Below are 24,398 nucleotides of genomic sequence, written 5' to 3'. Positions count from 1 at the left end.
AATAATCAACCCCCAGAATGTCGCGTTGATGCATAGACAAAGAGTTCTTCTGTGTATCAGGGGTGAAATGTTAATATCGAAACAATGCATTAGCTCTATGTTCAGCGATGTATTGAATGTATAAGTGGATAAACGTTGTTGTGTCAAGTCCTGCATAACCTTACGAAAGGTGTCATGGTCGGTATACTACTGGACCGATTGGGCAAAGACCCATATTGTATCTACACAACTAAGCGAAGCTCGAGAAGCTTGCCCTTAGATTCGTTGGATCCGGATATGCCAAGTATGAAGACTTGAGCTTGGCATCCCTTCGAGACCTTGAAGAGGTCAATGCTAAGTCTTGGAGACATGAGCAGGTTATTCCAATCACAGCCTTGGAGAGACTTGCGCCAAGTTATGGAGAATTGAGCAGGATGATCAAATCACATCCCAAGAGAGGCTTACGCTAAGTCGTACAGACTGGAGCGAGATTCAAATCACAGCCCTGAAGAGGCTTGCGCTAAGTCATGAAGACTTGAGCGAATGTTCAACTCATAGCCCTGAGGAGGCTCTTGCGATATACGTTAAGTCGTGGAGACTTGAGCGTCATTATTGCAAACTGTGACCCTGAGTAGTCAATGCATTTACTTGAGTTGAATGGATGCATGATTGTTTGCTTACCAGACCATCAGTGGTTCTAACTCCATTTAATGGAGATTTTAGGTGTTGAACCTGCGTTGCGATATGTGAGCCAAGGCGGCATCGAGTTTCAGGGTTTCTCTAGATAATGTTGTATTGCTTCCTTTATTAAACCAAATATTATTTTTCTCAAGGAGTGATGTTTGTAATAAACAAGTGGTTTTGATAAATGAAACACCTTGGTGGTCAAGAAAAGCTTGGCCACATACCTATAACTCGCCCAGAGTTTTCTAAAACTGACGACTCATTATTGTCTGATTCCGCTGCTAAAAGTTTTTCTAAGTTTCGCTGCAAAGGAAAAAAAGAAATTCATGAAAATTTTAACTTAGCTTTGTTTTAGAAATCCGGGGCGTTATATGTGTGATGTTCTAAAGTTCGAGAATAACATGATGTTCACACATAATTTTATGCAACCTTCGTGATGTTCACAAGAAAATACATGTGAAACTCATTTTAAGTGGGAGCTTGTATTACCCAAAGAGCATAGTGATATATCGTGTGGACTTCTTTTAAAAAGAAAACCTAATTAAAGATAAGAAGTCACTCATGCATACAGTTCGACTTCTGCAATGGTAAGTGCATGCACTTTTAACTGTTCATGTATATTTAATTATTTATAATTAAGTGAATGTTTTTTATTGAGAGAATTTTGTAAATGTATGTCTAAATATCTTATAATAAATTCCATGCATGTATGCTTTGGTATATTTAATCATGTTTTGGGTATGCGAATATCGGATTAATTCTTGTTTACTTATTTTAATTTATGTGTATTGAATAACTTTGCCCTACTAAGGACTTAATTCTCTGACCATATTAAATTAAATATTTTCAAGTAGCGAATGAGGGATCAAGCGATAGCGGAAGATTGCGACGGGCCTAATCCAAGCCTTTCTCACTTTTGGACTGTTTTAGATTATGAGCATTTACAAGTGCTCAAGACTCTGATATTATTTTAATTTTCAAAAATTGTTATTATTTAAATTTGATGTGTAATAAATAATTCATTAATTATGGATGTTTAATTCTTAATTCGATGTGTATTTGAAAAAAGATGTAATTGAAATGTAATACACCAAAGTTTATTATACAAGATTTGCAATATATAAACAACAAAATTGAAGGATAAAATAGAAGCATACTAATCACCGAAACAACTAAAAAAATTAACTGGTTTAATTGTTAAATATGTATTTACCCAAAAAAATTAGCTATCAATGATTTCACAATACTTGAGGACAAAGCCCTGCCAAAATAGCTATCAACAAAACTCGTGTTTGACAGTAACACAAGGTTTGCATAAAATTATGTGCAAACTTCGTGACATGATATATGTGTGATGTTCTAAAGTTCAAGATTAACATGATGTTCGCACATAATTTTATGGGACCTTCCTGATGTTCACAAGAAAATACATGGAAAACTCCTTTTAAGTGGGAGTTTGTACCACCCAAAGAGCAAAGCGACTTCGCCAGTTTAGCATATGCAAGGGCTAAAAAGATCGTAACAAAGTTGGACATTTGCTATTTTGAACAAAAAAATGGCAAAAATTTCTGAGCATTTCAAGAAACACGTCACATTTGTCATACAGATCATTTTCCCGATAAATTAATGGGAACCTAGGCCATGGTGCATAAAGCAGCATGACCGTAATAATTTATGTGGTGGTGAGCTAATCGAGAGGACCACACCTCTCATAGAGGCCTAGGCCACATAGAGAGGGTTAAGCCTCTATGGGAAAGAGGCGTGGGCCTCTTCATCCATGAAAGGGCTCGGGCCATGAGGCCTTTGTTAGCTAGAAGCGCCTCTAGCATCGCTTGTTTAAAAAAAAAAATGCCTTTTGCCCATCAAGGAGTATACTCAGCTTTGACTTTGCAGTAAAGGACATGCACCCGTGGGTTCCAAGCTTGTGACGTCCCGTTAACTTGGATAAAGCTGTCTGACTCTACCATAAATCTCTTTTCTGAAAGAAATGAGAGGAGCTCATGCCCACCAAAGAGTACACTCCGCTTCAGCTTTGCGGTAAAGGACATGCACCCGGGTTTCGAACTTGTGATTCATGTCAACTTGGATAAAGCTGACTCTAGCATCTCTTTTCCAAGAGAGAGAGAGAGAGAGAGAGAGACCAAAGTTTCTAAATAAAACAAACTTCTCATACGGCTTCGACTTCTGTTCTTATTCCTGTAAAGCATTAGAAATACAAACTGCTATTAACCATAAAACAATTACAATAAACTCGAGAATGGTCTTAATTTCTAGTAATTATGCGATGACAAATAAAGACTAACTGCCGTCAATCTTGAGTTTAAACTAGAACTCATGTTGATGAGACGAGCAACAACACAAAGAAGCATGTATATGTCTTCACAGCTGCCTCAGGAGACTGGGCACATGTACTCCAAACTAAGACACAAGATAAAACATAAGTTTCTAGCCTACGTGAAAAAGAATATACAATGAGAGAGCTAGCCTATGTGAAAAAGAATAAAAAATGAGAGAGAGAGAGAGAGACCTGTCTCCTAAACACTCGATGATGTCTGTAGTGAGGGTCGACCGTTTCTTCTTGTCAAAAGCAAGTGATGCAGCTTTTCGCAATAACACCGAACCAGCAATACTCCCCAACACCATTGGATTCATGGGAATACTTCAATCACCATAACAATGAATAGACAAACAAATAAGAAACAAACAAAGCTTTAATCATCAGGGTACAAACAGGACATGGAAATGCAGTAAGCAAGCTCACCTATCATCTGGTTCTTTCTGAATTTCTAGTAGCTTTCTTGCCCAAGACGAAAACACTGCAACACTGCACCAGAAGACATTTACGTCAACAAGGAGAAAAGAAAAAAGAAATAGCCCAAAGAGAGGGGATATGCAAATTCGCTAAGGAACATATTCACATGTTGCAACTCCCTAACAGGTTCCCCATAATCATAAGAAAGACAAGGGAAAGAAACGGGTAACATGAATTAGCAGTCAAAAACATGACATGCATGAGAAAGGTACAATTCATGAAGATAAGAGCCAAGTACAGAAGAAGATGCACAACGACCTGAGCATGACAGGCATGAGAGAGGTATAATTCATGAAGGTAAGAGCTCAGTGAAGAAAAGATACACAGTGACCTGTAACGGGTAACTCTAAACATGGATGGAACAACACAGTATCCAGGAATTGGAAATACAAGTAAAACCTGTATAACTTGAGCATACCTTCTCATGGTAGATCATATAATGAAAACTGAGAACCAACTACCTCAAGACTTTACAAATTCTATCTCTAAAGAAATATGCAAGCTAAGCATGATGGCTGCAAAATCTAAATTCATATAACAATCATTATACATGGACATCAATGATAGAAGACTCTGGATTAGCCAGAATTCTTCACTTTACATCCATAGTTAGCAAAACTCCATTTATAACTGTTTCAACCAGGACAAAAAAAAACTCCTTTTAAAGTATCATCCACAAAGCCCGTCTTTTGACTTTTGAGAGAACTGTTTAGAACACGAAGATTTATATGGAAGCACTTTAAAAAAAAACTCAAGTATGGATGTGATTCGGATCTTGGGTTAAGATCACATTGAGTGGTAAATTTGAAACCAACCTTGATTTTCAAGGCAAAAAATCGCATACATCTGTTTTTTGACCTCATTTTATTATAACAAAAGTAAAACCACAAATACTAATTGATGATTTTTCATATAGCTCATTCTCTAATGCCAATGGAAAATTCAAGCCTTCTGTTCAAAATGAAGCAGTGCAATGCAAGCAATATGTAGCCTTTCAATGAAACTATGCAATTCATAACAAGATTAGATGACTCAAAATTTTTAAAGGAGAAAAAAAGACTTGGAAAGAAGCATTACTGACATGCACCTTCATATCATTCAAAAGCAAATAAGAGAAGCAAAGTGGCAACAAAAAGTATAGAAAAAAATATATATTAATAAGGCAGGAGTAAAGAGATACAAAATGCCTGAATACAGACGTGCCACTAAGACACTCATGGAGAGAGAGACAGAGAGAGAGAGAGAGAGAAGCTTAATAGTTTTTGGGAAGTGGGAACTTGTTTAAATTGTCATAACCTTTCCTGAATAAGATACAAGAGATGGTACAGATGACGGAGAACATTACTTAACAGAGACAACAAGTACCAAAAATTACTGGCTTCTCAAGCAAAAAGGACCTAAGTACAATGTCCTTGTAAATCATACAAGGACAATATAACCAGTTGAGATGTCCTTTGAGCAGAATCAGAAACATCATAACATAATATCAATGTACGTGGAGAAAGATGACCTTATAATTCAAGCATCATTTGAGTATCATATGTAAGGAGCGCCTCTCAAAATCGATGTAACTAACCATTTAAAATAAATAGTGACATGGATGTCCATGGTAAGCTTCCATCTTTCTGTGAGTGTGCAGATACAAAAGATCTGGATTTCACAATGCCGTACCCTGTTTCTGACTATCTTTCCCTCGTTTTTTTCCTGAAAGATTCCTTATGCTATTTTATACAGCAGAAAATTTATCTTCGTAGACATGGTTTTTCATGAAATACTAAGCCCCTAAATGTTTAACAAACAAAAGAAAAAACAATGTGGTATCTCACAATATTAAATATCATGAGCAGCAAGCCATGCACAATGAAAATGCCAAATCTCTATTAGTAGAACGAGCATTATATGGATGCCCAACAGTATATAACACGAAACAGAAAAGAAAAACAAGCATAATATAACAGTATGAAAGAAACTACAATGGATGGCAGCATTCAGCATGACCATGACAGAGCACAATAACTGATGCAAAGTCATAACTGGTTCTAAGCATGGCAGTGGTATGCTATGCATGGAAAAATGCACAAAGATGTATCCCATGGTAAAATATGACAATGAAGTAGATTAATGACATGGCACAAAAACCAAAACAAATTATAGAATTAGACATTACAGCATGATAAACAGGATGCTATGTTCCATAGTAGACACAAGGATACAACCATTTCTATAGAGTTGTTCACAGTGAATACTACATAACCAGATACAGTAAGGGAGTAAAAATGGTGTATGTGCGACATAGAAAAGACACAAACTCAAAAAATCCATGATGAACAGTGACAAGAAATGGTAGCAGCTGGGTTTCCACCTACACCTTATATAAAGTAACTCACAGATGAGACACCTCAGCATTCCTCAATCCTTCTTCCCCATCATCATAGAGGCAAATAAGTCTAATGCTGATGCTCAACAGAAAGTGTCGAGGGAAAGAACAAGGTAAACAGTGAGCCTGAGTGCTGGGACATAACTTCAATGGGACTAAAATATAATATAGCGCTTTAGAGCATGACAAAAGGTTTCCCAAAAATATAATAATTACACAGGTGAAACTAGACAATAATCTTTGCCATGTAGAATTAAGTGGCATAATAATTGGAAACAAAAATTATTTGCTTGTGAAAGATAAATGACAACAGAAGGGCTGAACAGAAAAAAACCTTCCAGAAAGAATATCACCCTGGCCACCACAACGCCGTGGAGATCCAAAAATGCTCACTACAGTAACTGCAGAAATAATCTGGTGGTTACAGACAGATGGAAATATAAGAAGGGCTATATCAAGTGTGGTCCCATACTCCAGGGTGCTGGGGAGCTATGTCACATAGGTGCGGGTGCGGGTGTGGGTGCGGATGCGGCGGTGCGGCAATTTAAAAAAACTTGGGTGCGGGAAGTATATATATATATTAACAGTTTTAAGTTAACACTATGTGTATTTGTGTGCATTTATGTATTTATATATATAATATAGATAAAAATGGACTTGATTAGGGTTAACTGAAACTACTTTTGGATAGAAATGGACCTCAGTGGTTGACTTCACCTAACATAAAGGAAGTTGTGTCCAAGTGTCGCACCCGCCTGGGTGCGGGTGTGAAGCGGGTGCGGTGCCCTGTTAGAAGAGTCTGTGTGACATAGCTGGGGAGTGACATACTTCAGTCCTAACCTTCTGCTTTTATGCAAGAAGTGGCTGCTCTCAGGATGCATCTCCAAGTTGAAAACTCAAGGACCTTACCATTGCACCAAACAGTGGCTCTCAAATTACAAACAGAAAAAGAGTAGACTTCCTTTTTAATTGGAACACTGATCCTTAGTGAAGGGATTCAGTTTCAACTTTGCTGAATAATGGAAGCAATGAACTAAATAACCCTATAGGAGAAAATTTTATATCTAACATTTAAAGATAAAGTACCTGATTTGCCATCACTAATAATATCAGAGCTCCCTTTATGTAGAATAGTCACTCCAATTCTTGATGAAAAAAACACCATTAGATATTGTAAGACATTTTCACCGAACTATATAAAAAAAGCCTGAAAAAATGAATCATTATGGACTTGCATGATGGCTAAACTAACAGAAAGAGAAAGGATACCTCTGAGCAATCAATGGCAACTGGTTCAGCCCATCTTGGTCATTGACTTCAACCCCAAGAACGATCTCCACAAGGCGCTTGTACTCATTTATGTTTGGAGTTAGGACAGCCAAAGGGTATCCTTGTATCAGTTCAAGGTTGCTTGTGACAAGAAACAAACCATCCTATATCGTGTAGATTTCTGAAGAATCAGTAGTTAGATGTGTGTGTGTGTGTGTGTGTGTGTGTGTGTGTCAGAGAGAGAGAGAGAGAGAGAGCAAGCATCTCATTGAATATATCCAACAGAGCACTGACAGACAGCATACCCCATCAACTATAATTGGAATTTGTGCATGTCGAGCAGCTCTTATAATTTCACTCACACATTCCTGGAAGATTAAAGTCACAGATTAACTTTCGGACAAGGTGCTTAATAAACAATTCACATAGGAAGAAGATTAACATATAAAGTAACTGAAAGGATAAGCTGTAGTACAAGCCCTCGTAACTTGTTCTGACACAAATACCCAGCCCATTTTATTATATGGACCAAGAATCCAGATCTGGGTCTGAATATAATTAGTGTCACATTTGGATCCAGTTAATAGTTGTTCATTTTGTATTTTGATCAGGCTCCACCTCTTTACAGTCCTATAAAAAACAATAAATTGTGTTTACTGCCTCATGCTCATGTTCTTCAGGGTGCAAGATCCGCAGGACTACATGATCCTTCAGTTATGACCATGGAATCTAATCATCAAGCACCTACCTATCTGTAAGGTATTAATAGTCCAAACCTACCTATCTGTAAGATGTTAACATTGTAAAACATGAAATAATATTTAACTGCTCTTGAAGCAATATCACATCAAAAGACAACCAAATCAGGTTGCAGGTTTCCTCCCAAGAAGCACATGATAATGGCTCCTCCCCTTAGGTATATGGCTACAGATTATTAAAATAAATGAGTAAAGAAATTTGCATACCATGGTAAGAGGCAATAAGGCAACCAGTTAGCTCAATCGAATATTCAGTATTATTTATTATTCATGCTTGCAGATGTATCATAGTATAACTCACTCAATGGGTGTAATAGTATTTAATCTATTGATCGTAATATTTCTTGACATGTAATAATACCAGGGTCCAGGACATCACTCAAGGAGCTGATCAGCTGTTTTCCACTGTCAAAAGAATCTTTCTATGTGAAACCAGCCAAAGTGGATCAAGATAAGTGATGCACATTTGCTGATATAGCAATCTAAATTTAGTTCATTTTGCAGTCTTTTACATTTTGTATAAACTAGAAAACATAAAACAAGTAGAAATTCCATAACTATTTTGATATATAAAAGAAAATGCAGTTTATTGCACATTAATAAAGTATCAAATGTTGATGAGCTCTGTGTTTATTTAGGCTTCTTTTCCTTACAATTTCCTTGTTTCCTCCAATTCTATCAGGAGAATCTTATTTTCAACAGAAACCAGACAACAAGAGCAAGCTACATTATCATATTTTCTGAAACAAGCATTAGCTCACAACCCTCAATCTTCGTATAGCCCACTATGAGCACTGATTGTAATACCTGCGAAATTTGTTTAATTTAACTTTTTATTTTGAGTGAATTAAGGTTAAATTCAAGATAAAATTGGGTTAAATTCAGGCAAAATTCAAGACTGGAAATTAAATTTGGACCCTGATTAAATCCGAATTGAGTCGTGGATCTGGTAGGAGATCCAAATTACCAATTTTGGATTTGGGCTGGATTAAAAAATGAGTCTTTTCAAAATGGACCGGCATCCATTTTTGTTATTTTTGAACTTGAATTGGACCCAAAAACGGATCTATCAAAATGGACTGGATTGTATTAAGGACCCAACCCATAATCCCTGTAGGATGCCACAAGTAGTGTATGGGGCCCAAAGTCTCACGCCCAACCCCGTGAGGCACCACGTGTCCACATGGGACCCACAAGGGTTGTGGAGGCAGTCTTTTAGACCCTCTCTACGCCAAGTGGTGAGCCCATAATGCGTAGATATTCTTCAGGTGGGTCTCATGACATTTGAATTTATGGATAATTATCTAAATAAATATAATTAGAAAACTTAGATAAATAGAGAAGCTACCAGAAAAGAGTTTGGTAACTCTCTTTTTTCCTAAGTAGGTAAGTGTGGTAAATTTCAAATCAATTAGGAAGTTAGAGATAAAATCAACTAAATTAATATGTTAATTAATTTATGAGAGGGTTCTAGAAGAGGGTGGGATGCCCCCCTAGTGACCCCACATGGTTAATTAGGTTAGTTGCCTAAGTAACTAGATTAGTGGGGTTAGAAAAAAATAAGAGTTTCCAAAGTAGGGAAACTAGGTGGGTCGACCCCTTAGTGGGGCCCACGTGGATAGAAAGGGAGGTGGTTTGGGAAACCACCTCTCTTATTTTATGGATTTCATAGGACACCCCTCCCTAGTGGGGCACACCAAAGAGATAGAGGGGTAGTTTGCAAAACCAACTCTCAACAAAAAGGGGGAATCCCCTTGGACGCCCCTCCCTGGTAGTGCCCACATCAGAGAGAGGGAGGTGGTTGGGAAACCTCTTGGACGTCTCTCTCTCTCTCTCTCTCTCTCTCTCTCTCTCTCTCTCTCTCTCTCTCTCTCTCTCTCTCTCTCTCTCTCTCTCTCTTCTCCTTCACCAAGCCTAGGCTAAAGGATATTCGTAAGTGCTAAAGTGTAGCAGCCCTTTAACATGGAAGACAAAGGTTTGCACATTAACCAAGGAGCAATCAAGGTAGCCTCTCTCTCTATGCATAGACTAGGATCAAGTTTGGGTGCATAGAGTGTGCATCCAACGGTTTCTGTGGGTGATCCATGATCAACCATAGAACCAGCATAAGAGATGATTTTTAAACAAGTCTCATGCTGAGAATGATTTCAAAAAAATATGTTTTGAAATATTATGCTCTATTTTAAGTTTAAGCAAAAATCGATTTTGCTAACCGGGTCATTTTTGGGGTTTATGCAAAATCGGGTATTGGGGTTGTGTTAGTATGTTTAGAGTTATTCGTGGTATTGTATATGTGGTATTGTATATGATAGATCTATGGGTTTTATCAGATCTGGAACTAGAGTGATTCGGCTCCTTGGTCTATTTAAAAAAACAAGACGAGTTGATGGCTTTGTGAAATTAGCAAAAATGTGTTAGTGTTGGTTAATGTGCATGTTTAATGATGGATTTCGATATTTATACTATGTAGGATGTTATTCATACTATCTACATGATATATTGCAGTATGTGTAGTGGATTAACACCCTTTGTGAGTTTGATTTAATCCATAATACATAAAGAAAGCATGTTTTATGAAGTATTACATGTATGCTATGTGTTTTAACCTGTAGAATCATGCCTAGGGCCTAAGCTACAGGGTTTTGCTTCATGTTAATGTTTTACATGCTTTGATGATGCTTAGATTGATGTTTATGCATATATTCAATGAGCACTTAGGATTTTTAAGCATGATCTAAGTAAGTTTTACAAAGTGTCTACATGCAGTCCTGATTTTCTGTCTTATTTCAGTAGAAAAAATCCAGAAATAAGACCATACATCAGATGGAAAAAACGTTTTACTGGGACCTTCTAGACACCTAGAAGGAGTTCCAAAAAACAAATAGGTCATCTGATGTATGGAAGTAGGCTTTATGACTACTGTAACAGTCAACAGGGAAGTGGACCTGTGTGCATGGCCAATTCCAGTGAACTGTTTTGTGAAAAATCCAGTAAATCAGACTTGGTGAGTTTGTGGATTGATTTTTTACATGTTATTCTAGACACCTTGTAGAATCTAAGAAAAATGCTGGAAGAATGAAAGCTCCTGTCAGCACCTCTACTAAACCTCAGCCAAACCAGTGAAGTTCTGAGTGTTGCAGGAAACAGAACCTGGGGTCTATTCCAGAAAATGTTTAAAATTATTGCCATGGTATTTTTCTCTGAGTAAGGTGGCATTGAAAAGCTAAGACATAAATCTTTTATTGAAAAATTATGGTGAACATGGTTCCTCCTGGTTTGGGCTCCATGCAGGCACCTTTGAGGAACAGAGTTTGGTCTTAACAGATTTTTCCCAAAAAATCAGTTTTAGTGTTTGAATTTCTGGGAATAAAATATGCAGAGTTTTTCAAATCTTTCACTTGGACATGAAAGGGGATACATAGGGGTGTCACCTGAATATTTTATAAGTCCTAGGGATCTCTGTGCAGAAGTCAACCGAGCCTGGGGCAGTGGACAAAAATCTGTTATTCTTTTTACAATAGTGTCATGTTTAATTGTAAACCTATGTGATTCAAGAATTAGTTATGCTTACCTATGAATTGTATAAATCGTGAATTTATGTGCAGCAGGTGGTTAAAAAATTAAATGTTGTATTTATGCATGATTAATGGATTTATATGATGTTATGATGATTGATATGCTTAGCTTATGTGAAGTGGCATGTATAGGTGAACCATGTGTGGTGAATGTTGCATATGAAGCATGTTAGATGCATTTATGGTTTATTCCATGGTTCTGGCATTATGCATCGTAGATGTTATGTGTCATGTTAGGCATGCACACACATGGCTCAGAACCAGGGGTTGTTTGTGTGCACCTGTGGTTATAAAAGAAATGCATGTTCTCATACATTTTGGCCTCAAGGGAGGCATGGCTCAAGGGCATCCCACGGTGGGAAAGGTTCTCGCGAGCTACAGCGCTTGTGATGCAGGGCATGATGGACCCAGACCCATACAGCAAATGGAGATTGTCTCGGGTCCGGGACCAGACCCGAGACCCGAATCCAGATGGGGCCTTTAAAAACCCCTCTAGGGTTGCGTGTGGAGGACATAGAATATTGAATTTTGCAGCAGCAGCGTTTCCTTCCAGCAGTTTGCTTTTTTGCTTCTTCTATTCTTTCTGTGCTTACGTTGTTTTCTTTTCTTTCACGCCTGTTAGTTCGTTCTTCCTATTGCTTAGTCATTTATGTAGTGAAGTTCCATTGTAATAAAAAAACAAATAAAAGAAAGGCAGCACCATCGTTTGTGGTGGTTCTCCCTGTTTCCTCGTGTTATTACTGCATCGCACGATCGTGAGGGTCGTGCCTTGGTTTTCAGCAACCAGGTGTGGCACAGTAGATCCTCCCCACTACGTCAAAGAGTCGATCCTTCCGCACTGCATCAAAATGGTATTAAAGATGCAGAGGTTGATGTAGTCTAAGTTCGTACCGTCAGATCACGCTGAGAGGGCCTACAAGGAGTACCTGACCCTGCGTCAAGGTACCAATATTGTGGCAGAGTACACCGTTGAGTTTCATCGTCTTTCCCTACGAGTGCAGATCGAGGAGACCGCCCGTCAGCAGGTCACGAGGTATATTTCTAGTCTCCGTCCTGCTATTTCTGACGACTTCAGTTGTATCACAATCGAGTCATTAGATCATGTGAGCAATTATGCCATGAATGTGGAGGAGAAATTGAAAATGAGGCAGGAACATAGGACACCCCGTAGTGATCAGTCCAGTCAACCTAAGTCGAGTTTCTCAGCCAGAGGAGCGAGCTCCCCTAGGAAAGAAGATGCAAAGTCCACCCCTGGAGTCGACCCTAGCAAACCTGATCAGTCTGGACCCGCGTACCACACCCGATCCAAAGGTAAGCCCAGTGAGTCCATCGTTCGTTGTTTTAGGTGTCAAGAGTTAGGTCATATTGCGTCCAATATCCCACCGTGAGTAGGAACACCCATCTGGCAGAGGGCATTGTTGAGTCAACGTCCGATAGTGAGGGTGAGCTGAGTCGCTAGTTGCGGGAAATGACAAGATAAAAGTCGTAGAGTTTGATGGCAGCATCGAAAATTTGTTAACCATCTGTCATGTTTTGACCACATCCCGAGAGTCGACACCGACAAAATGGTTGCGGAATAATATTTTTAGAACCTAGTGCAACTGTGAGGGGGGCGCGTGTGATGTTGTCATTGATACCGGGGCGTGCAAGAATATGGTGTTCGAGAGTGTCGTATCCACCTTGAACCTAAAAACGAAAAAATTGTCCCAACCTTATAAAATGGCATGGTTCAAAAAAGGGAACGAGGTACCCATCACCTTGCCTTGTCTAGTTCGGTTTTCCATGAGAGAGCATTACCACGATGAAGTGTGGTGTGATGTGGCCCCTATGAGCGCATGTCACATCCTTGTGAGACGTTCCTGGCAGTTTGACCGTAAGACCATCCATAATGGCCGTAGGAACACGTACACATTTGTCTTTAAGGGTCATAAGATAGTTCTCCTTCCCACCAAGGAGATCGGGTTTTCCCGGCTAGCGGGCCTATTTGACCAATCTTACCTCCTTGGGCTGCCCGAAAATCGGCACCTTTCTCCTACATTTAATGTGTCTGATCTAAATACTTACTGTGGAGACAAGAAGTCGTCAGAGCCGACTTCTTTCCAACTAGGGGAGAATGATGCAGAGCAGGATGGACCCAGACCCATACAGCAAATGGAGATTGTCTCGGGTCCGGGATTGGACCAAAGACCCGAATCCAGATGGGGCCTTTAAAAGCCCCTCTAGGGTTGCGTGCGGAGGACATAGAATATTGAATTTTGCAGCAGCAGCGTTTCCTTCCAACAGTTGGTTTTTTGCTTCTTCTATTCTTTCTATGCTTACGTTGTTTTCTTTTCTTTCACGCCTGTTAGTTTGTTCTTCCTATTGCTTAGTCATTTATGTAGTGAAGTTCCATTGCAATAAAAAAACAAATAAAAGAAAGGCAGCACCATCATTTGTGGTGGTTCTCCCTGTTTCCTCGTGTTATTACTGCATCGCACGATCGTGAGGGTCGTGCCTTGGTTTTCAGCAACCAGCAACCAGGTGTGGCACAGTAGATCCTCCCCACTGCATCAAAGAGTCGATCCTTCCGCACTGCATCAGCTTGGTCCAAAGACATCCCAGTGTGGAAAAGGTTTCCACAAGCCAGTGCTCGTCTAGATTAGGCTATAGATTGATGCGGTCAGATCGACCAGGTGGGAGTTCCCCTTAATGGAACTCTGGATTGTTGAGTCCTACTGCATAGAGCACTTGTAATAAATAAGAAAATCTTTAGGAGCCCAATTCTGGACACGAGCTACCTAGAGAACGTAGATGGTACACAGACCAAATGACACTGTCGATGTTTGGGAACTGAGGGTGTCCCTTTAGTCTTCAGTCATCGGTCATAGGAGGTTGAGTCTACTGTGAGGCCCAGGTAAGGTAAACTCACACTCTGAAAGTAAGAATCAATTCCCTGGACCACTGAGAGTTCTCTCGATCATGGACCGTTTCAGTGGGTGTTAAGCAGATTCTTCTAAGTCAATAGGGCTAATAAAATACATGAAATAATAAACTCCCCTTTGACTAGTTGAATCGAAGTTAGAGACCCTGGGCATGTTTAGGTTCACTTGTAGTTATTGTTTTTGGCATAATGTTGTTGAAATTATTGCATAATTGTGAATACTACTGAATTTGAATGCAAGTGCTATACTCAAAAGTAGGATTGTTTACTATATGTCTGCATGCTTATGATTGTTGTGGATGTGATTATTATTCATATCTGTTTGTTTGTATGCCATTTGAATGAATAGATGTGATTATGTGATGGTATAAAAGGAATAGGGAAAAAGGTATCCCATAAGCACTGGAGCTTTTCCTATTTTATGCTTGAGGGACTATCCTACTAGGCCAGCAATGGTTTGACACATATTATGTGCAGGTGATGAGTGACGCAAGCGATGCGCCGGGGTTATCGACACACACTTTCCCGGACTGCTTAGCTTAGCTATTTTTGTTTTTGAGACATTTGGATATGTTTGAACTCTGATTTTATTTTAAGACTAGTGTCATTAACTTTATTTGGGTTAATGTATTAAGTTTCATTGTATTCTAGTATCGTGTATGTGTTGGAATGGATTGTAACTTGCCCAAAGTTAAATCGGCTTTCAAAATAGTCTAAGTCTTCTGCTGTATCCTAAAGGCGATAAGTGTTTTAAAAAAAAATCTCTTGAAATTTCCCGGTTAAATTTTGGGGCATTGCACTGATGTTTGGATCCACATCAGATAACTGACCAACCAGAAAACGTTTTAACTTATCAGTTATCAGGATCCTAAACAGAACCCATTAAGAGTCCCACATCATTTATAGCTTTCAGTAGCTCTAATACAGTTTGGATCAAAAAATTTTAATTTGGATCATGAATCCAAGTGGGTGTGGTTAAGATTCTTACTACACCCCTTCCATGGTAGGATAGCAATAATGCAGTATATTTTGGCTGTCCCTAGTGCACTACAAGCCCAAGCACATCAATTAAATAGGTCCAAAAAATTGTTCTGGAACTAACCATCAGATCCATACCCATTAAGCCAAATTGTTCAAGGATTACTTTAAGCCTAGTACCCACAGAGATCAAATTGAGCCTGTTAGTCCTCACTGTTAGCCTCTATCCCCAGCCATTTGCACGCAAATTATTTGAATCATGACTCGAGCTATACATCTTGGATGAGAACCCAGAAAAGAACTATGTAAGTATACAGTTTCTGGATACATGTGGATCCTCAACCCAAACCGTTTGCAACCCTATTTCCCAGATGACCTTTTTGGAGCTACAAGATGATGGTATGGTAGAAGATGTAACACAAAAAATTGTCTTCAAGACTTATCTACAAGGTGGTTTTTGTTATTCAATTTTTCCATGCATATACAAAGATCAGACAAAAGTCATTGTCAGAATTTGTATACAGTTAAGATGACAAACCATAAGAAATGGGTCCCTTCCAAGGCCGGGTCCAACAACAAGGCAATCAAATCTTCCCATCCATTTTGCAACCTCTGCATAGACTTTATCAGAAACAAGTTCCTTTTCATCATCCCTGAATGAATAGCTTTACATGAATCAACTTCTAACAGAATTTTTAAAGATCTAACCAGACAAAAAGAGAAGACACTGAAACAGACCTTATGGTGTAAGATTCTTCAAGCACAGGGTGTACAATTAGCTCAGGGCTGTAGCTCTTTATGACTGCTGCAGCATCTTTCGTACAGAAAACATGAGATAAATCAGCACCCTGTTTGATAAGAAATTGTGACATTAAATCTCTAAATTAAAAGCTTAAAAGTGAATAAAAGTTTATGACAGCAACTACCATAGATACAAAAGAAGTGATACTTCTAGGCTAGTGGAAAGTGGCAAAAAGCGTTTGAAAAGAGAGATAACAGAAGATCTCAAAGTACCCACTATTTTCAAGGCAGATATTGCTGCAAAGTATGGTGCACCTGTGTATTCACGACAACCACCAATAACTGCTATCTTCCCTGCACAAGGCCCACCACTCAGAGGAATCCATAAAACGGTTAAAATCATCTATAAATTCAGTCCTTATCTAGTTGAGAAAAATGTATGATCAGATGACAAATTATGATAGATATCATATCCAACTTCCCGGACCTGATGACAGAGTCGACAGTGCAAAATAACAATAACAAACAATAAAGGCTACTCTTTAAATCAACAGATTAGAGTAGATGAATGAACTAAAGTCATTCTAGAGCAGCCTGTCAAAGCCTTCTATATTTGTACCTGCCTGACCCTTGTATCTGGTAGGATCAAGATTAGGAGTAAGCATCCGTAAGATTTTTCCAGCATCAACCTCATCAACTGAATATTTTATTTCAGACATCTTTGCAATGAAATTTTGACTTGTGTATCCTTTTAGAGACCTTATCAAGAACTGCTGCCTCCTTAAAATAGCACTAGATGCAATCATGCAACTGGCCTTGCTCTCCAAAATAGAACAATTCATGCCATATCCCAATACTTTAAATGAAGGGTGCATCCCCTACCACTCAACTGTAGAACATCAACCACAGTAAATGTTGAGATAAAAAGTTAAAATACAACAATTTGTCAGTTAATGACAACTTCAGTTCATTCAAAGAAAGAAAATGACCAAAATCACTAGTAAAGGAAAAGCAATTTCAATAAGGCCAGTATGCATAAGATCAACAAGAAATTTATAAAACAAAGTACATCATAGAGTTTGTGTTCATGCTGACAAGGATCACCTACAATACCATAACTGTCAGCTACATAAAGGAAACATTCAACTAATTATCTTTTACAAGATATACCAAGAGAAAAGACCAAATCATGATGCAAAAGCTGATGTTTCTCAAACATTCACCACGAAAAATTGATATCTTTGTTGGCAACAAAACTCCAATGAAATCGATATCAATGGAACTTCTTGCAATTTTTTGGGCAACAAGAATATATCATGATAATAATGTGATAAATTCAATAGTTGAGCATTAATGACAATATATTTGGAGGAAGAAAAGAGAACATATCTAAGCTAAAAGAATAAAAAATAAAAAAATATTGAAGCTGCAATAAAATTTCAAGCCTATTGAGAATTATAAATTTTTAATTCTTGATTGTGTGAATCAAATATCTATTGCAGGGAAAAAATGGTTTTTTCCACCCAAAAAACTTGTAGACTAGACTAAAGTCCACTTGAATCTAGTTTGATACACAAGCTAAAACTTCATCTTCCAGCAAATTCTCGGTATGAGGAGGCAGGCTTCAAATAGAGAATGCTCCAAACACCATCACTACCAGTTTTGCCTCAAACCAATTAAGATAGTAGCAGCTGTGTCCCTATTTTCAGTTTTTCCTTTTTTTAATGCAAACCATGTGCTGGCAGGTACTCCAGAACAATATAAGCTGAAACTTGGTAGAGGGCATTCCCAGGCAACCCCCATCTAATGTCATCTATGATACCAAAAATCATAAGCACATTGAATTTTCGGGAATTTACACTCTATCCGCTTTTTCTCATGAATGTACTAACCTCTTAATTGCAATGAGAATTTATTTTCCAACTGGCAGAAATAAGAGTGTCCATAAGGGCATGACTCTATACAGTCTCAGTCGACATGATGCCAGATATTGATGGGAGCATCCTCCCATAGGATGACTGTCCTGCTACAATCTTTCACCTTGCAATGGCTGAAAATCAGAAAGAGTACATTTCTTGGATAGCCAACCATCAGATAAGTGTTTCAGTCAGTTTTAACAGTTTTGACTGCGAAAGATCTCCCCCATAGGCCAACACCTGTATGGTGCCAGCTTAGCCAAAAATTAATGGGGTAGTGTCTTATTGGATGATGTGCAACTTCATAAAATCTTACAAAAGTTGAAATTTCACAAGTAATTCATACTTTTATCAATATTTTTAACCTATCCCCAAGGAATTCTTTTTTTTCTTACAAATATTGTTGTTCAGTTCGTTTTTATTACAAGTTATTGCCAATACTTTTCCTGAAAAAGCAATTTATCTTGAAATCTCCTAGTAAATCGCATTAACATTGTTATCCAGATGCCTCTATCGCATCAACATTGATATCCCAATACCTCTACCGGTCACTGTACTTTGAACAAACCAAGTAATAAATGCCAAAGATAATATCACTATCTCATAATAGTTCAAAGTGGTGCATGGTCGGATGCACCAACTCATCCAGAAAATTGGATAAGCCAGGATATGACACCACGGATCATAGCAGCCAAACTCTTCCTCAGCAATTCCTCTGGAAGTATTCTCATCGGCAAAAAGATCGGCCATCCTCAGCATTTATATTCTTCGGAAAATCGTGATTATTCGGTATGATAAAAAAATCATGATTAATCAGCAAAAAAATTTGTCATTTGCATTTTATGAATAAAATAATCAGAATTAAATTTATAATTAAAAAAAAGGAAAAAGAAAGGGTTCAATAACACAAAACAACAATTTGAGATTAAACCCCATCATGTAAACATAAGCCAGTAGATGTAAGCTGGCCCAAGTTTTGATAAATGTTCTACCATTAGACAGTATTGAATGCCAAATAGTACAAGGTTAATGACAAAAATTAAAGTTAAAAACCTACTGTAAAAGAGGAGAAATAGAAGAATAGTGATCCAGCAGACAGAACCCAAAGAGTTTACACAAAATGTTATCCACCAAACGTTCATCTTTCATGAGTGTGAAATCAGCACCACACTCAATAAATCCCGCATAAGCCAGATAAAAGAAGAAAAACCAAAATCCTAAATAATGACTGGCACCCTAGATCTTCAAAAAAAAAACAGAAAATCGCGGTAATTTATGAGCACAAGATACCAATTTCATATGAAGGTCTGCTTGAAGCATAACCAAAGCTTAACAAAGATTCGCCATTGTGACCTGCAACTAAAAGGGCCTGCGTGGGAGTGCCTGTTTTGAGAGAGCAGGGATCGAGCAAAATATATACCTATGTTTCTAATGAAACATCCTCAGGACGAATTATATTAAACATTAACAACAAAATCTCTGCTTCTAGCTAAAAACCTGTCTTAGAGAATCTACTTCACACATTGGCTTCCTCAACCTCAAATTTGCAACAGCAATAGCAGAAGACCATAACCAAGAAACCCTCATTTCCACCACCATTAATATTCATCTTCAGACGTTGAAAAAAAAAAGAAAAAAGAAAGAAAATTTTGTTGAAAAGCAAAATTATCATTGAAATTGAAGGGGGTTAAGGCTTTTCATCAAAATTAGGAAACGCACCTTTGTCACAGCAAAAACTTACCATTTATGCGATGAAAATACTCTTTCTGTTTTGGGTTTTGCACGATTTATCGGCGAGGAGCAGCCATGATTTTCCGGCGAGGAGTAGGTTGTGCGGTTTTGGGGATTAATCGCAAGTGGTTCCTCGGTTGGACCGGCTAGAAGTACATTCTGATCCTATGCCCACACTTTAACAAAGATAACCAATGGAGGTACAAAAGTCGCTTGAAACGTACATAAAATAAGGAGACAGACTCAAAAATGTAACTGACGTCACCGTTCACATGGTTATCCGAATAACTTATGTAAACAAACATAAAGAATTATTATACAACAACTACAACTACAACTACTCCTTCATCCCAAAACAATTCTGGGTCTTCCACATGAATCCTTCTCTTCCATTCATTTCTATCCAATGCCATGTCCTCGGTGAGGTTCAAAGCATTCATATCCTTTCCTATCACCTCCATCCATGTCTTCCTAGGCCTACCCTGACCTCTTTTAACTAATATATTTTCCCATTTCTCCATCCTTCTAACTGGAGCATCATTAGGCCTTCGTCGAATATGTTCAAACCACCGTAAATTATTCTCTCTCATCTTATTTTCAATGGGTGCAACGCCTACCTTCTTACGTATCTCCTCGTTCCGAATTTTATCTTTTATTGTATTTCCACACATTCATCTCAGCATACGCATCTCAGCTACACTCATTTTTTGAATATGATGTCTCTTGGCAGCCCAACATTCCGTACCATATAGTAAAGCGGGCCTAATAGTCGTCCTATAAAACTTTCCCTTCAACCGCAATGGCATTCTACAATCGCACAACACTCCAGTTGCACTCTTCCATTTCATCCACCCAACCTTTATTCTATGATTTACATCTCCATCAATTTCCCCATACTTTTGAATGATAGATCCCAAATATTTGAAAGAATCATCCACCGGTATTTCTTGCTCACCAAGTTTCACTACACTCCCATCTCTATTTTGTTGCTTACTAAATCGACATTCCATGTATTCTGTCTTACTCTTACTCAACTTAAAACCTCTTGCTTCCAATGTATGTCTCCATAATTCTAACTTAGCATTAACCCCAACTCTAGACTCATCAATCAAAACAATATCATCAGCAAACAACATACACCACGACACATTTTCTTGAATTGATCTCGTAAGCGCATCCATCACTATAGCAAATAGGAAAGGGCTTAAAGCAGATCCTTGATGTAACCCAACCGTTATAGGAAAATTGGTTGTCACCCCTCCACAAGTGCGGACATTGGTTACTACTCCTTTATACATATCTTTAATTATACTAATGTACTTGAGAGAAACACCTTTCTTCATCATTGTCCACCAGAGAACGTCCCTAGGTACTCTATCGTAAGCCTTCTCCAAATCAATAAAAACCATATGCAAATCTTTGTTCCTCTCTCTATTTCTCTCAATAAGTTGTCTAAGAAGATGTATAGCTTCCATAGTAGATCTTCCAGGCATAAAACCAAATTGATTCTCTGATATCATGACAACCTTCCTCAACCTAGACTCAATCACCCTCTCCCAAAGTTTCATAGTATGACTCATGAGTTTTATACCACGATAGTTTGTGCAATCTTGAATATCACCCTTATTCTTATATAGAGGCACCAAAGTACTCTTCCTCCACTCATTAGGCATCTTATTTGTCCGCCAAATCTTGTTAAAAAGATTTGTCAACCATTCTAAACCTTTTTCTCCCAAGCATTTCCAAGCCTCGATAGGTATACCATCTGGGCCAACTGCCCTTCTTAATTTCATTTTCTTCAAAGCCTTTGCAATTTCTTTTTTTTGAATCTTGCGCATGAAGTCACGATTCATCTCATAAAAAGGAATGGAAAAGTCTCCAAGATCCTGAGCATGACTTTCATTAAATAGCTTATCAAAATAATCTTTCCATCTCTCCTTAATCTCCTCATCTTTGACTAAAACCCTTTGTGTTTCATCTTTGATACATCTAACCATACCCAGATCCCTCGATTTCCTATCTCTCATTAAAGAATTATTATGAGGGGATAAAAAGATGGTAGCAAAACCCTTTGATCATCCCAGATTCATACCTCATCAGTAGTCTTTGAAGCAGCTTCCCTTTTGAGTTTAGACCCTTTAAGGCCCAATAAAATAAAATAAAATAAAAATGGACCTGAAACGGATCAAGTAAAGGTCATACTTGGACGTGAAAGTTGGAAACATGTTGAATCTGCGTGCCAGCCACTACAATAGGAATCGGGTCAGAATGACCCCACCCGAACCCGATAATGCTGGGCCTGTTGAAATTTAAGAAAAAACCATGGTTGGCAAACTGGCGAGTCAACCGAGTTGGCTCGCCTCTCCCTAACCGAGTTGAAAAAGCAATATAATGCTTTGACTTGGCCGGTTCAGTCAAGACTCAATCGAGTTTATCATTGACTCAACTGAGATTTTCGTGCGCCATATAGGATAAATTGGTTTTGTTTAAAAAATCAAATTATTTAATTAAAAGCATTTAAAGCTGTCTATTTTTCAAAGCTCTAACACTTTCCAAGAAAAATGTTTTCTATTACTGGTCATGGGGTTCTAGATGGTAGCATTCATTGGAAAGAGAGAGAGAGAGCTAATGAATTAAATGCTAAACATTAAAATTTAATAATAAAATCACGATAAGAAAGAGAGATTTTACCAAAGATGGCACTACTCAAAGCATCTTAAATCACTCATGCAATTTTTTGAAACTTTCAATCTTTTGAATACAAGTATCATGATTAAATTGTGATATTTGTATTTTTATCAAATATATCATAATATTTTGTAAATATCACTCTATTTTACAATTTAAAATAGTGAACTAACATATCATGTTTTTCAGCAATATTTTATAATACATGTAACTTAAATTTTTTTTTCTCCCTCAAGAAAAAGCAATAGTCTAAAAATACCTCTAATCTGTCACTATACACATTTATATACAAACTTTAAGTTACATGTTTTATTATCTACAATAAATCACACTTATATGTTAATTTTTTAACAATTTATATTATAAATTATTTTATTTATTATTTATTTTTAATAAACTAAACAAAAAACCTTGACCTGCCAAAGTCACTGAGTTACATGCAGCCGATACAATACCGAGTCCTCATAATGCCAACCATGAGAAAAACCAAGGGGGGATAAATTTGGGGGCTTCCTAACTTGAGGATAGGGATGTCAAAGAGTTTGTCGCAACTCGGCACCCTACCAGAATCTGAGTCGACTAGGCAGATTTGGTAGTTAAATTTTGATCCAATAAATAATCGGATATAGGTGTGGTATTAAGTTCAGTGTTGTGAGAGGTGTAGGCCTCAGTACTTGAAGGGTACGCCTCACAGGCGAGGCGCATGCTCAAGGTATTGAGGCGCACCTTCAGTACCTGAAGCGTTCTAAAATTGCGTTGAATACATAATTATCTAAAATAATTTCAAATATAACAATGTTTGGATTGCCCTCACTATGATTTCAGCTAAATGTTTGATGCAAGTTTCAATAGCATTAATAGCTTACGATAAACCATTAAAAATCTTTCATTAGTATAACTAACTTAAATTTACATATACCTGTATATAAGTAAGAGATCGTGTGCAAAAGTGCATTACTGAAAAATTATAGTTTCATGATAGTTCTATTGCATGTATGCATTTGATATGTCGAAGAAAAAAATATTTATATGCATCACTAAGATTTTTTTTTTGTTTAGGCCGTTTTTGATGGAAACAAATTCAAGGTTATAATTTAAAAAAAAATTGAGAGCTATTTATTTTTCAAGTCCTTCAAAAACCTTATATTTACTAAATCAACCATCAAACAAACTCATATATGTATATTTATATTAAAAAACCATTTACCAGTGCTATTTTATTAATATTCTATATTTTATTATTTTGATCATGAAGCTTACGCTTCAACGCCTCGAGGCTTATGCCTCGCTTCATAACATGCTCAACGCCTCGCTTCGCCTCATCGCATTTAACAACCTTGATTAAGTTTTTCATTCAAACTTGAACCAAATCCAACTAAAACCCTAAAAAACGGACCTAATTAGATCTTTGTTTAGAAGCCAGTGTTGAAGAGGAGATGAGAGGGGTGATAGGAGTTGAGATGAAAATGTGAGATGATGTTGGAGTTTTCAACATTCACTTGAGGATATAGTTGAAAATGGCCCATCTCCACTTCCAACACCATTCTCATTTCTTTCAAACACTTGTGGTAGTAGGTAGTATTAATTATACCCTCGTTAAATACCATCACCACTCTCATTTCCTCCCATCTTTAGTCTCCAAACAGAGCCCAAGGGACGTTTGAAAGGGAGAAAGATGTAGAAAAAGTGATGAAAAATTGTATTGTTTTTCTAACACTTTGAAATGAGATAGACATTTTCTTTGAAAGAGTTTTTTTAAAAAGTAAATTTTTGATATGAAATATTCCTCCATGGGGAGAGGGGTGGAATAATGTTTTTTTATCAACAGAAGAAAATGGTGATTTGCACTGAGCACTACCCATCTCACCATATCTCATCACCACCCACCACCATCCATTTTACTGCCACCACCACCAACCATCACCCACCTTCCAAAAAATTGCACTAGAAAAGCTCCACCACCCCCACAA

General features: G+C 37.7%; 1 protein-coding gene across 3 annotated transcripts; it reads right to left on the bottom strand.

Moving 5' to 3' along the window:
• Positions 1-2,809: 2,809 nt before the first annotated feature.
• LOC149837345 (pfkB-like carbohydrate kinase family protein) lies at positions 2,810-19,907 on the bottom strand. Of its 3 annotated transcripts, none has more exons than XM_090005975.1 (12): positions 19,751-19,907; positions 16,713-16,982; positions 16,367-16,447; positions 16,091-16,166; positions 15,891-16,005; positions 7,427-7,489; positions 7,122-7,285; positions 6,939-6,997; positions 6,187-6,253; positions 3,425-3,487; positions 3,191-3,322; positions 2,810-3,081 (listed from the first exon to the last, which is right to left on the bottom strand). In XM_090005975.1, the coding sequence occupies exons 2-12, from the start codon at positions 16,966-16,968 to the stop codon at positions 3,054-3,056; spliced, it is 1,104 nt and encodes a 367-aa protein (XP_089862101.1). In that variant the 5' UTR covers positions 16,969-16,982; positions 19,751-19,907; the 3' UTR covers positions 2,810-3,053. The 3 variants fall into 3 exon arrangements, with proteins under 3 accessions (XP_089862101.1, XP_089862099.1, XP_089862100.1); XM_090005973.1 differs by having other exon boundaries at positions 16,091-16,200; positions 16,371-16,447; XM_090005974.1 differs by lacking the exon at positions 19,751-19,907 and adding an exon at positions 17,986-18,301 and having other exon boundaries at positions 16,091-16,200; positions 16,371-16,447.
• Between the last annotated feature and the right edge of the window lie 4,491 nt (positions 19,908-24,398).

This window comes from Nuphar pumila, chromosome 5 (assembly GCF_984573655.1).
Source record: "Nuphar pumila chromosome 5, dmNupPumi1.hap1.1, whole genome shotgun sequence".
Lineage (NCBI taxonomy): Eukaryota > Viridiplantae > Streptophyta > Magnoliopsida > Nymphaeales > Nymphaeaceae > Nuphar > Nuphar pumila.
The sequence above is the reverse complement of the archived record's forward strand: the minus strand, read 5'-3'. Positions and strand labels throughout refer to the sequence as shown.

Coding starts and splice junctions, on each gene's coding strand:
- LOC149837345 (XM_090005973.1), bottom strand. CDS start 16,968: ATGCACCCTTCATTTAAAGTATTGGGATATGGCATGAATTGTTCTATT. Junction 16,201..16,370: donor CAATATCTGCCTTGAAAATA/GTGGGTACTTTG, acceptor CTTATCAAACAG/GGTGCTGATTTATCTCATGT. Junction 3,323..3,424: donor CAGAAAGAACCAGATGATAG/GTGAGCTTGCTT, acceptor TGGTGATTGAAG/TATTCCCATGAATCCAATGG.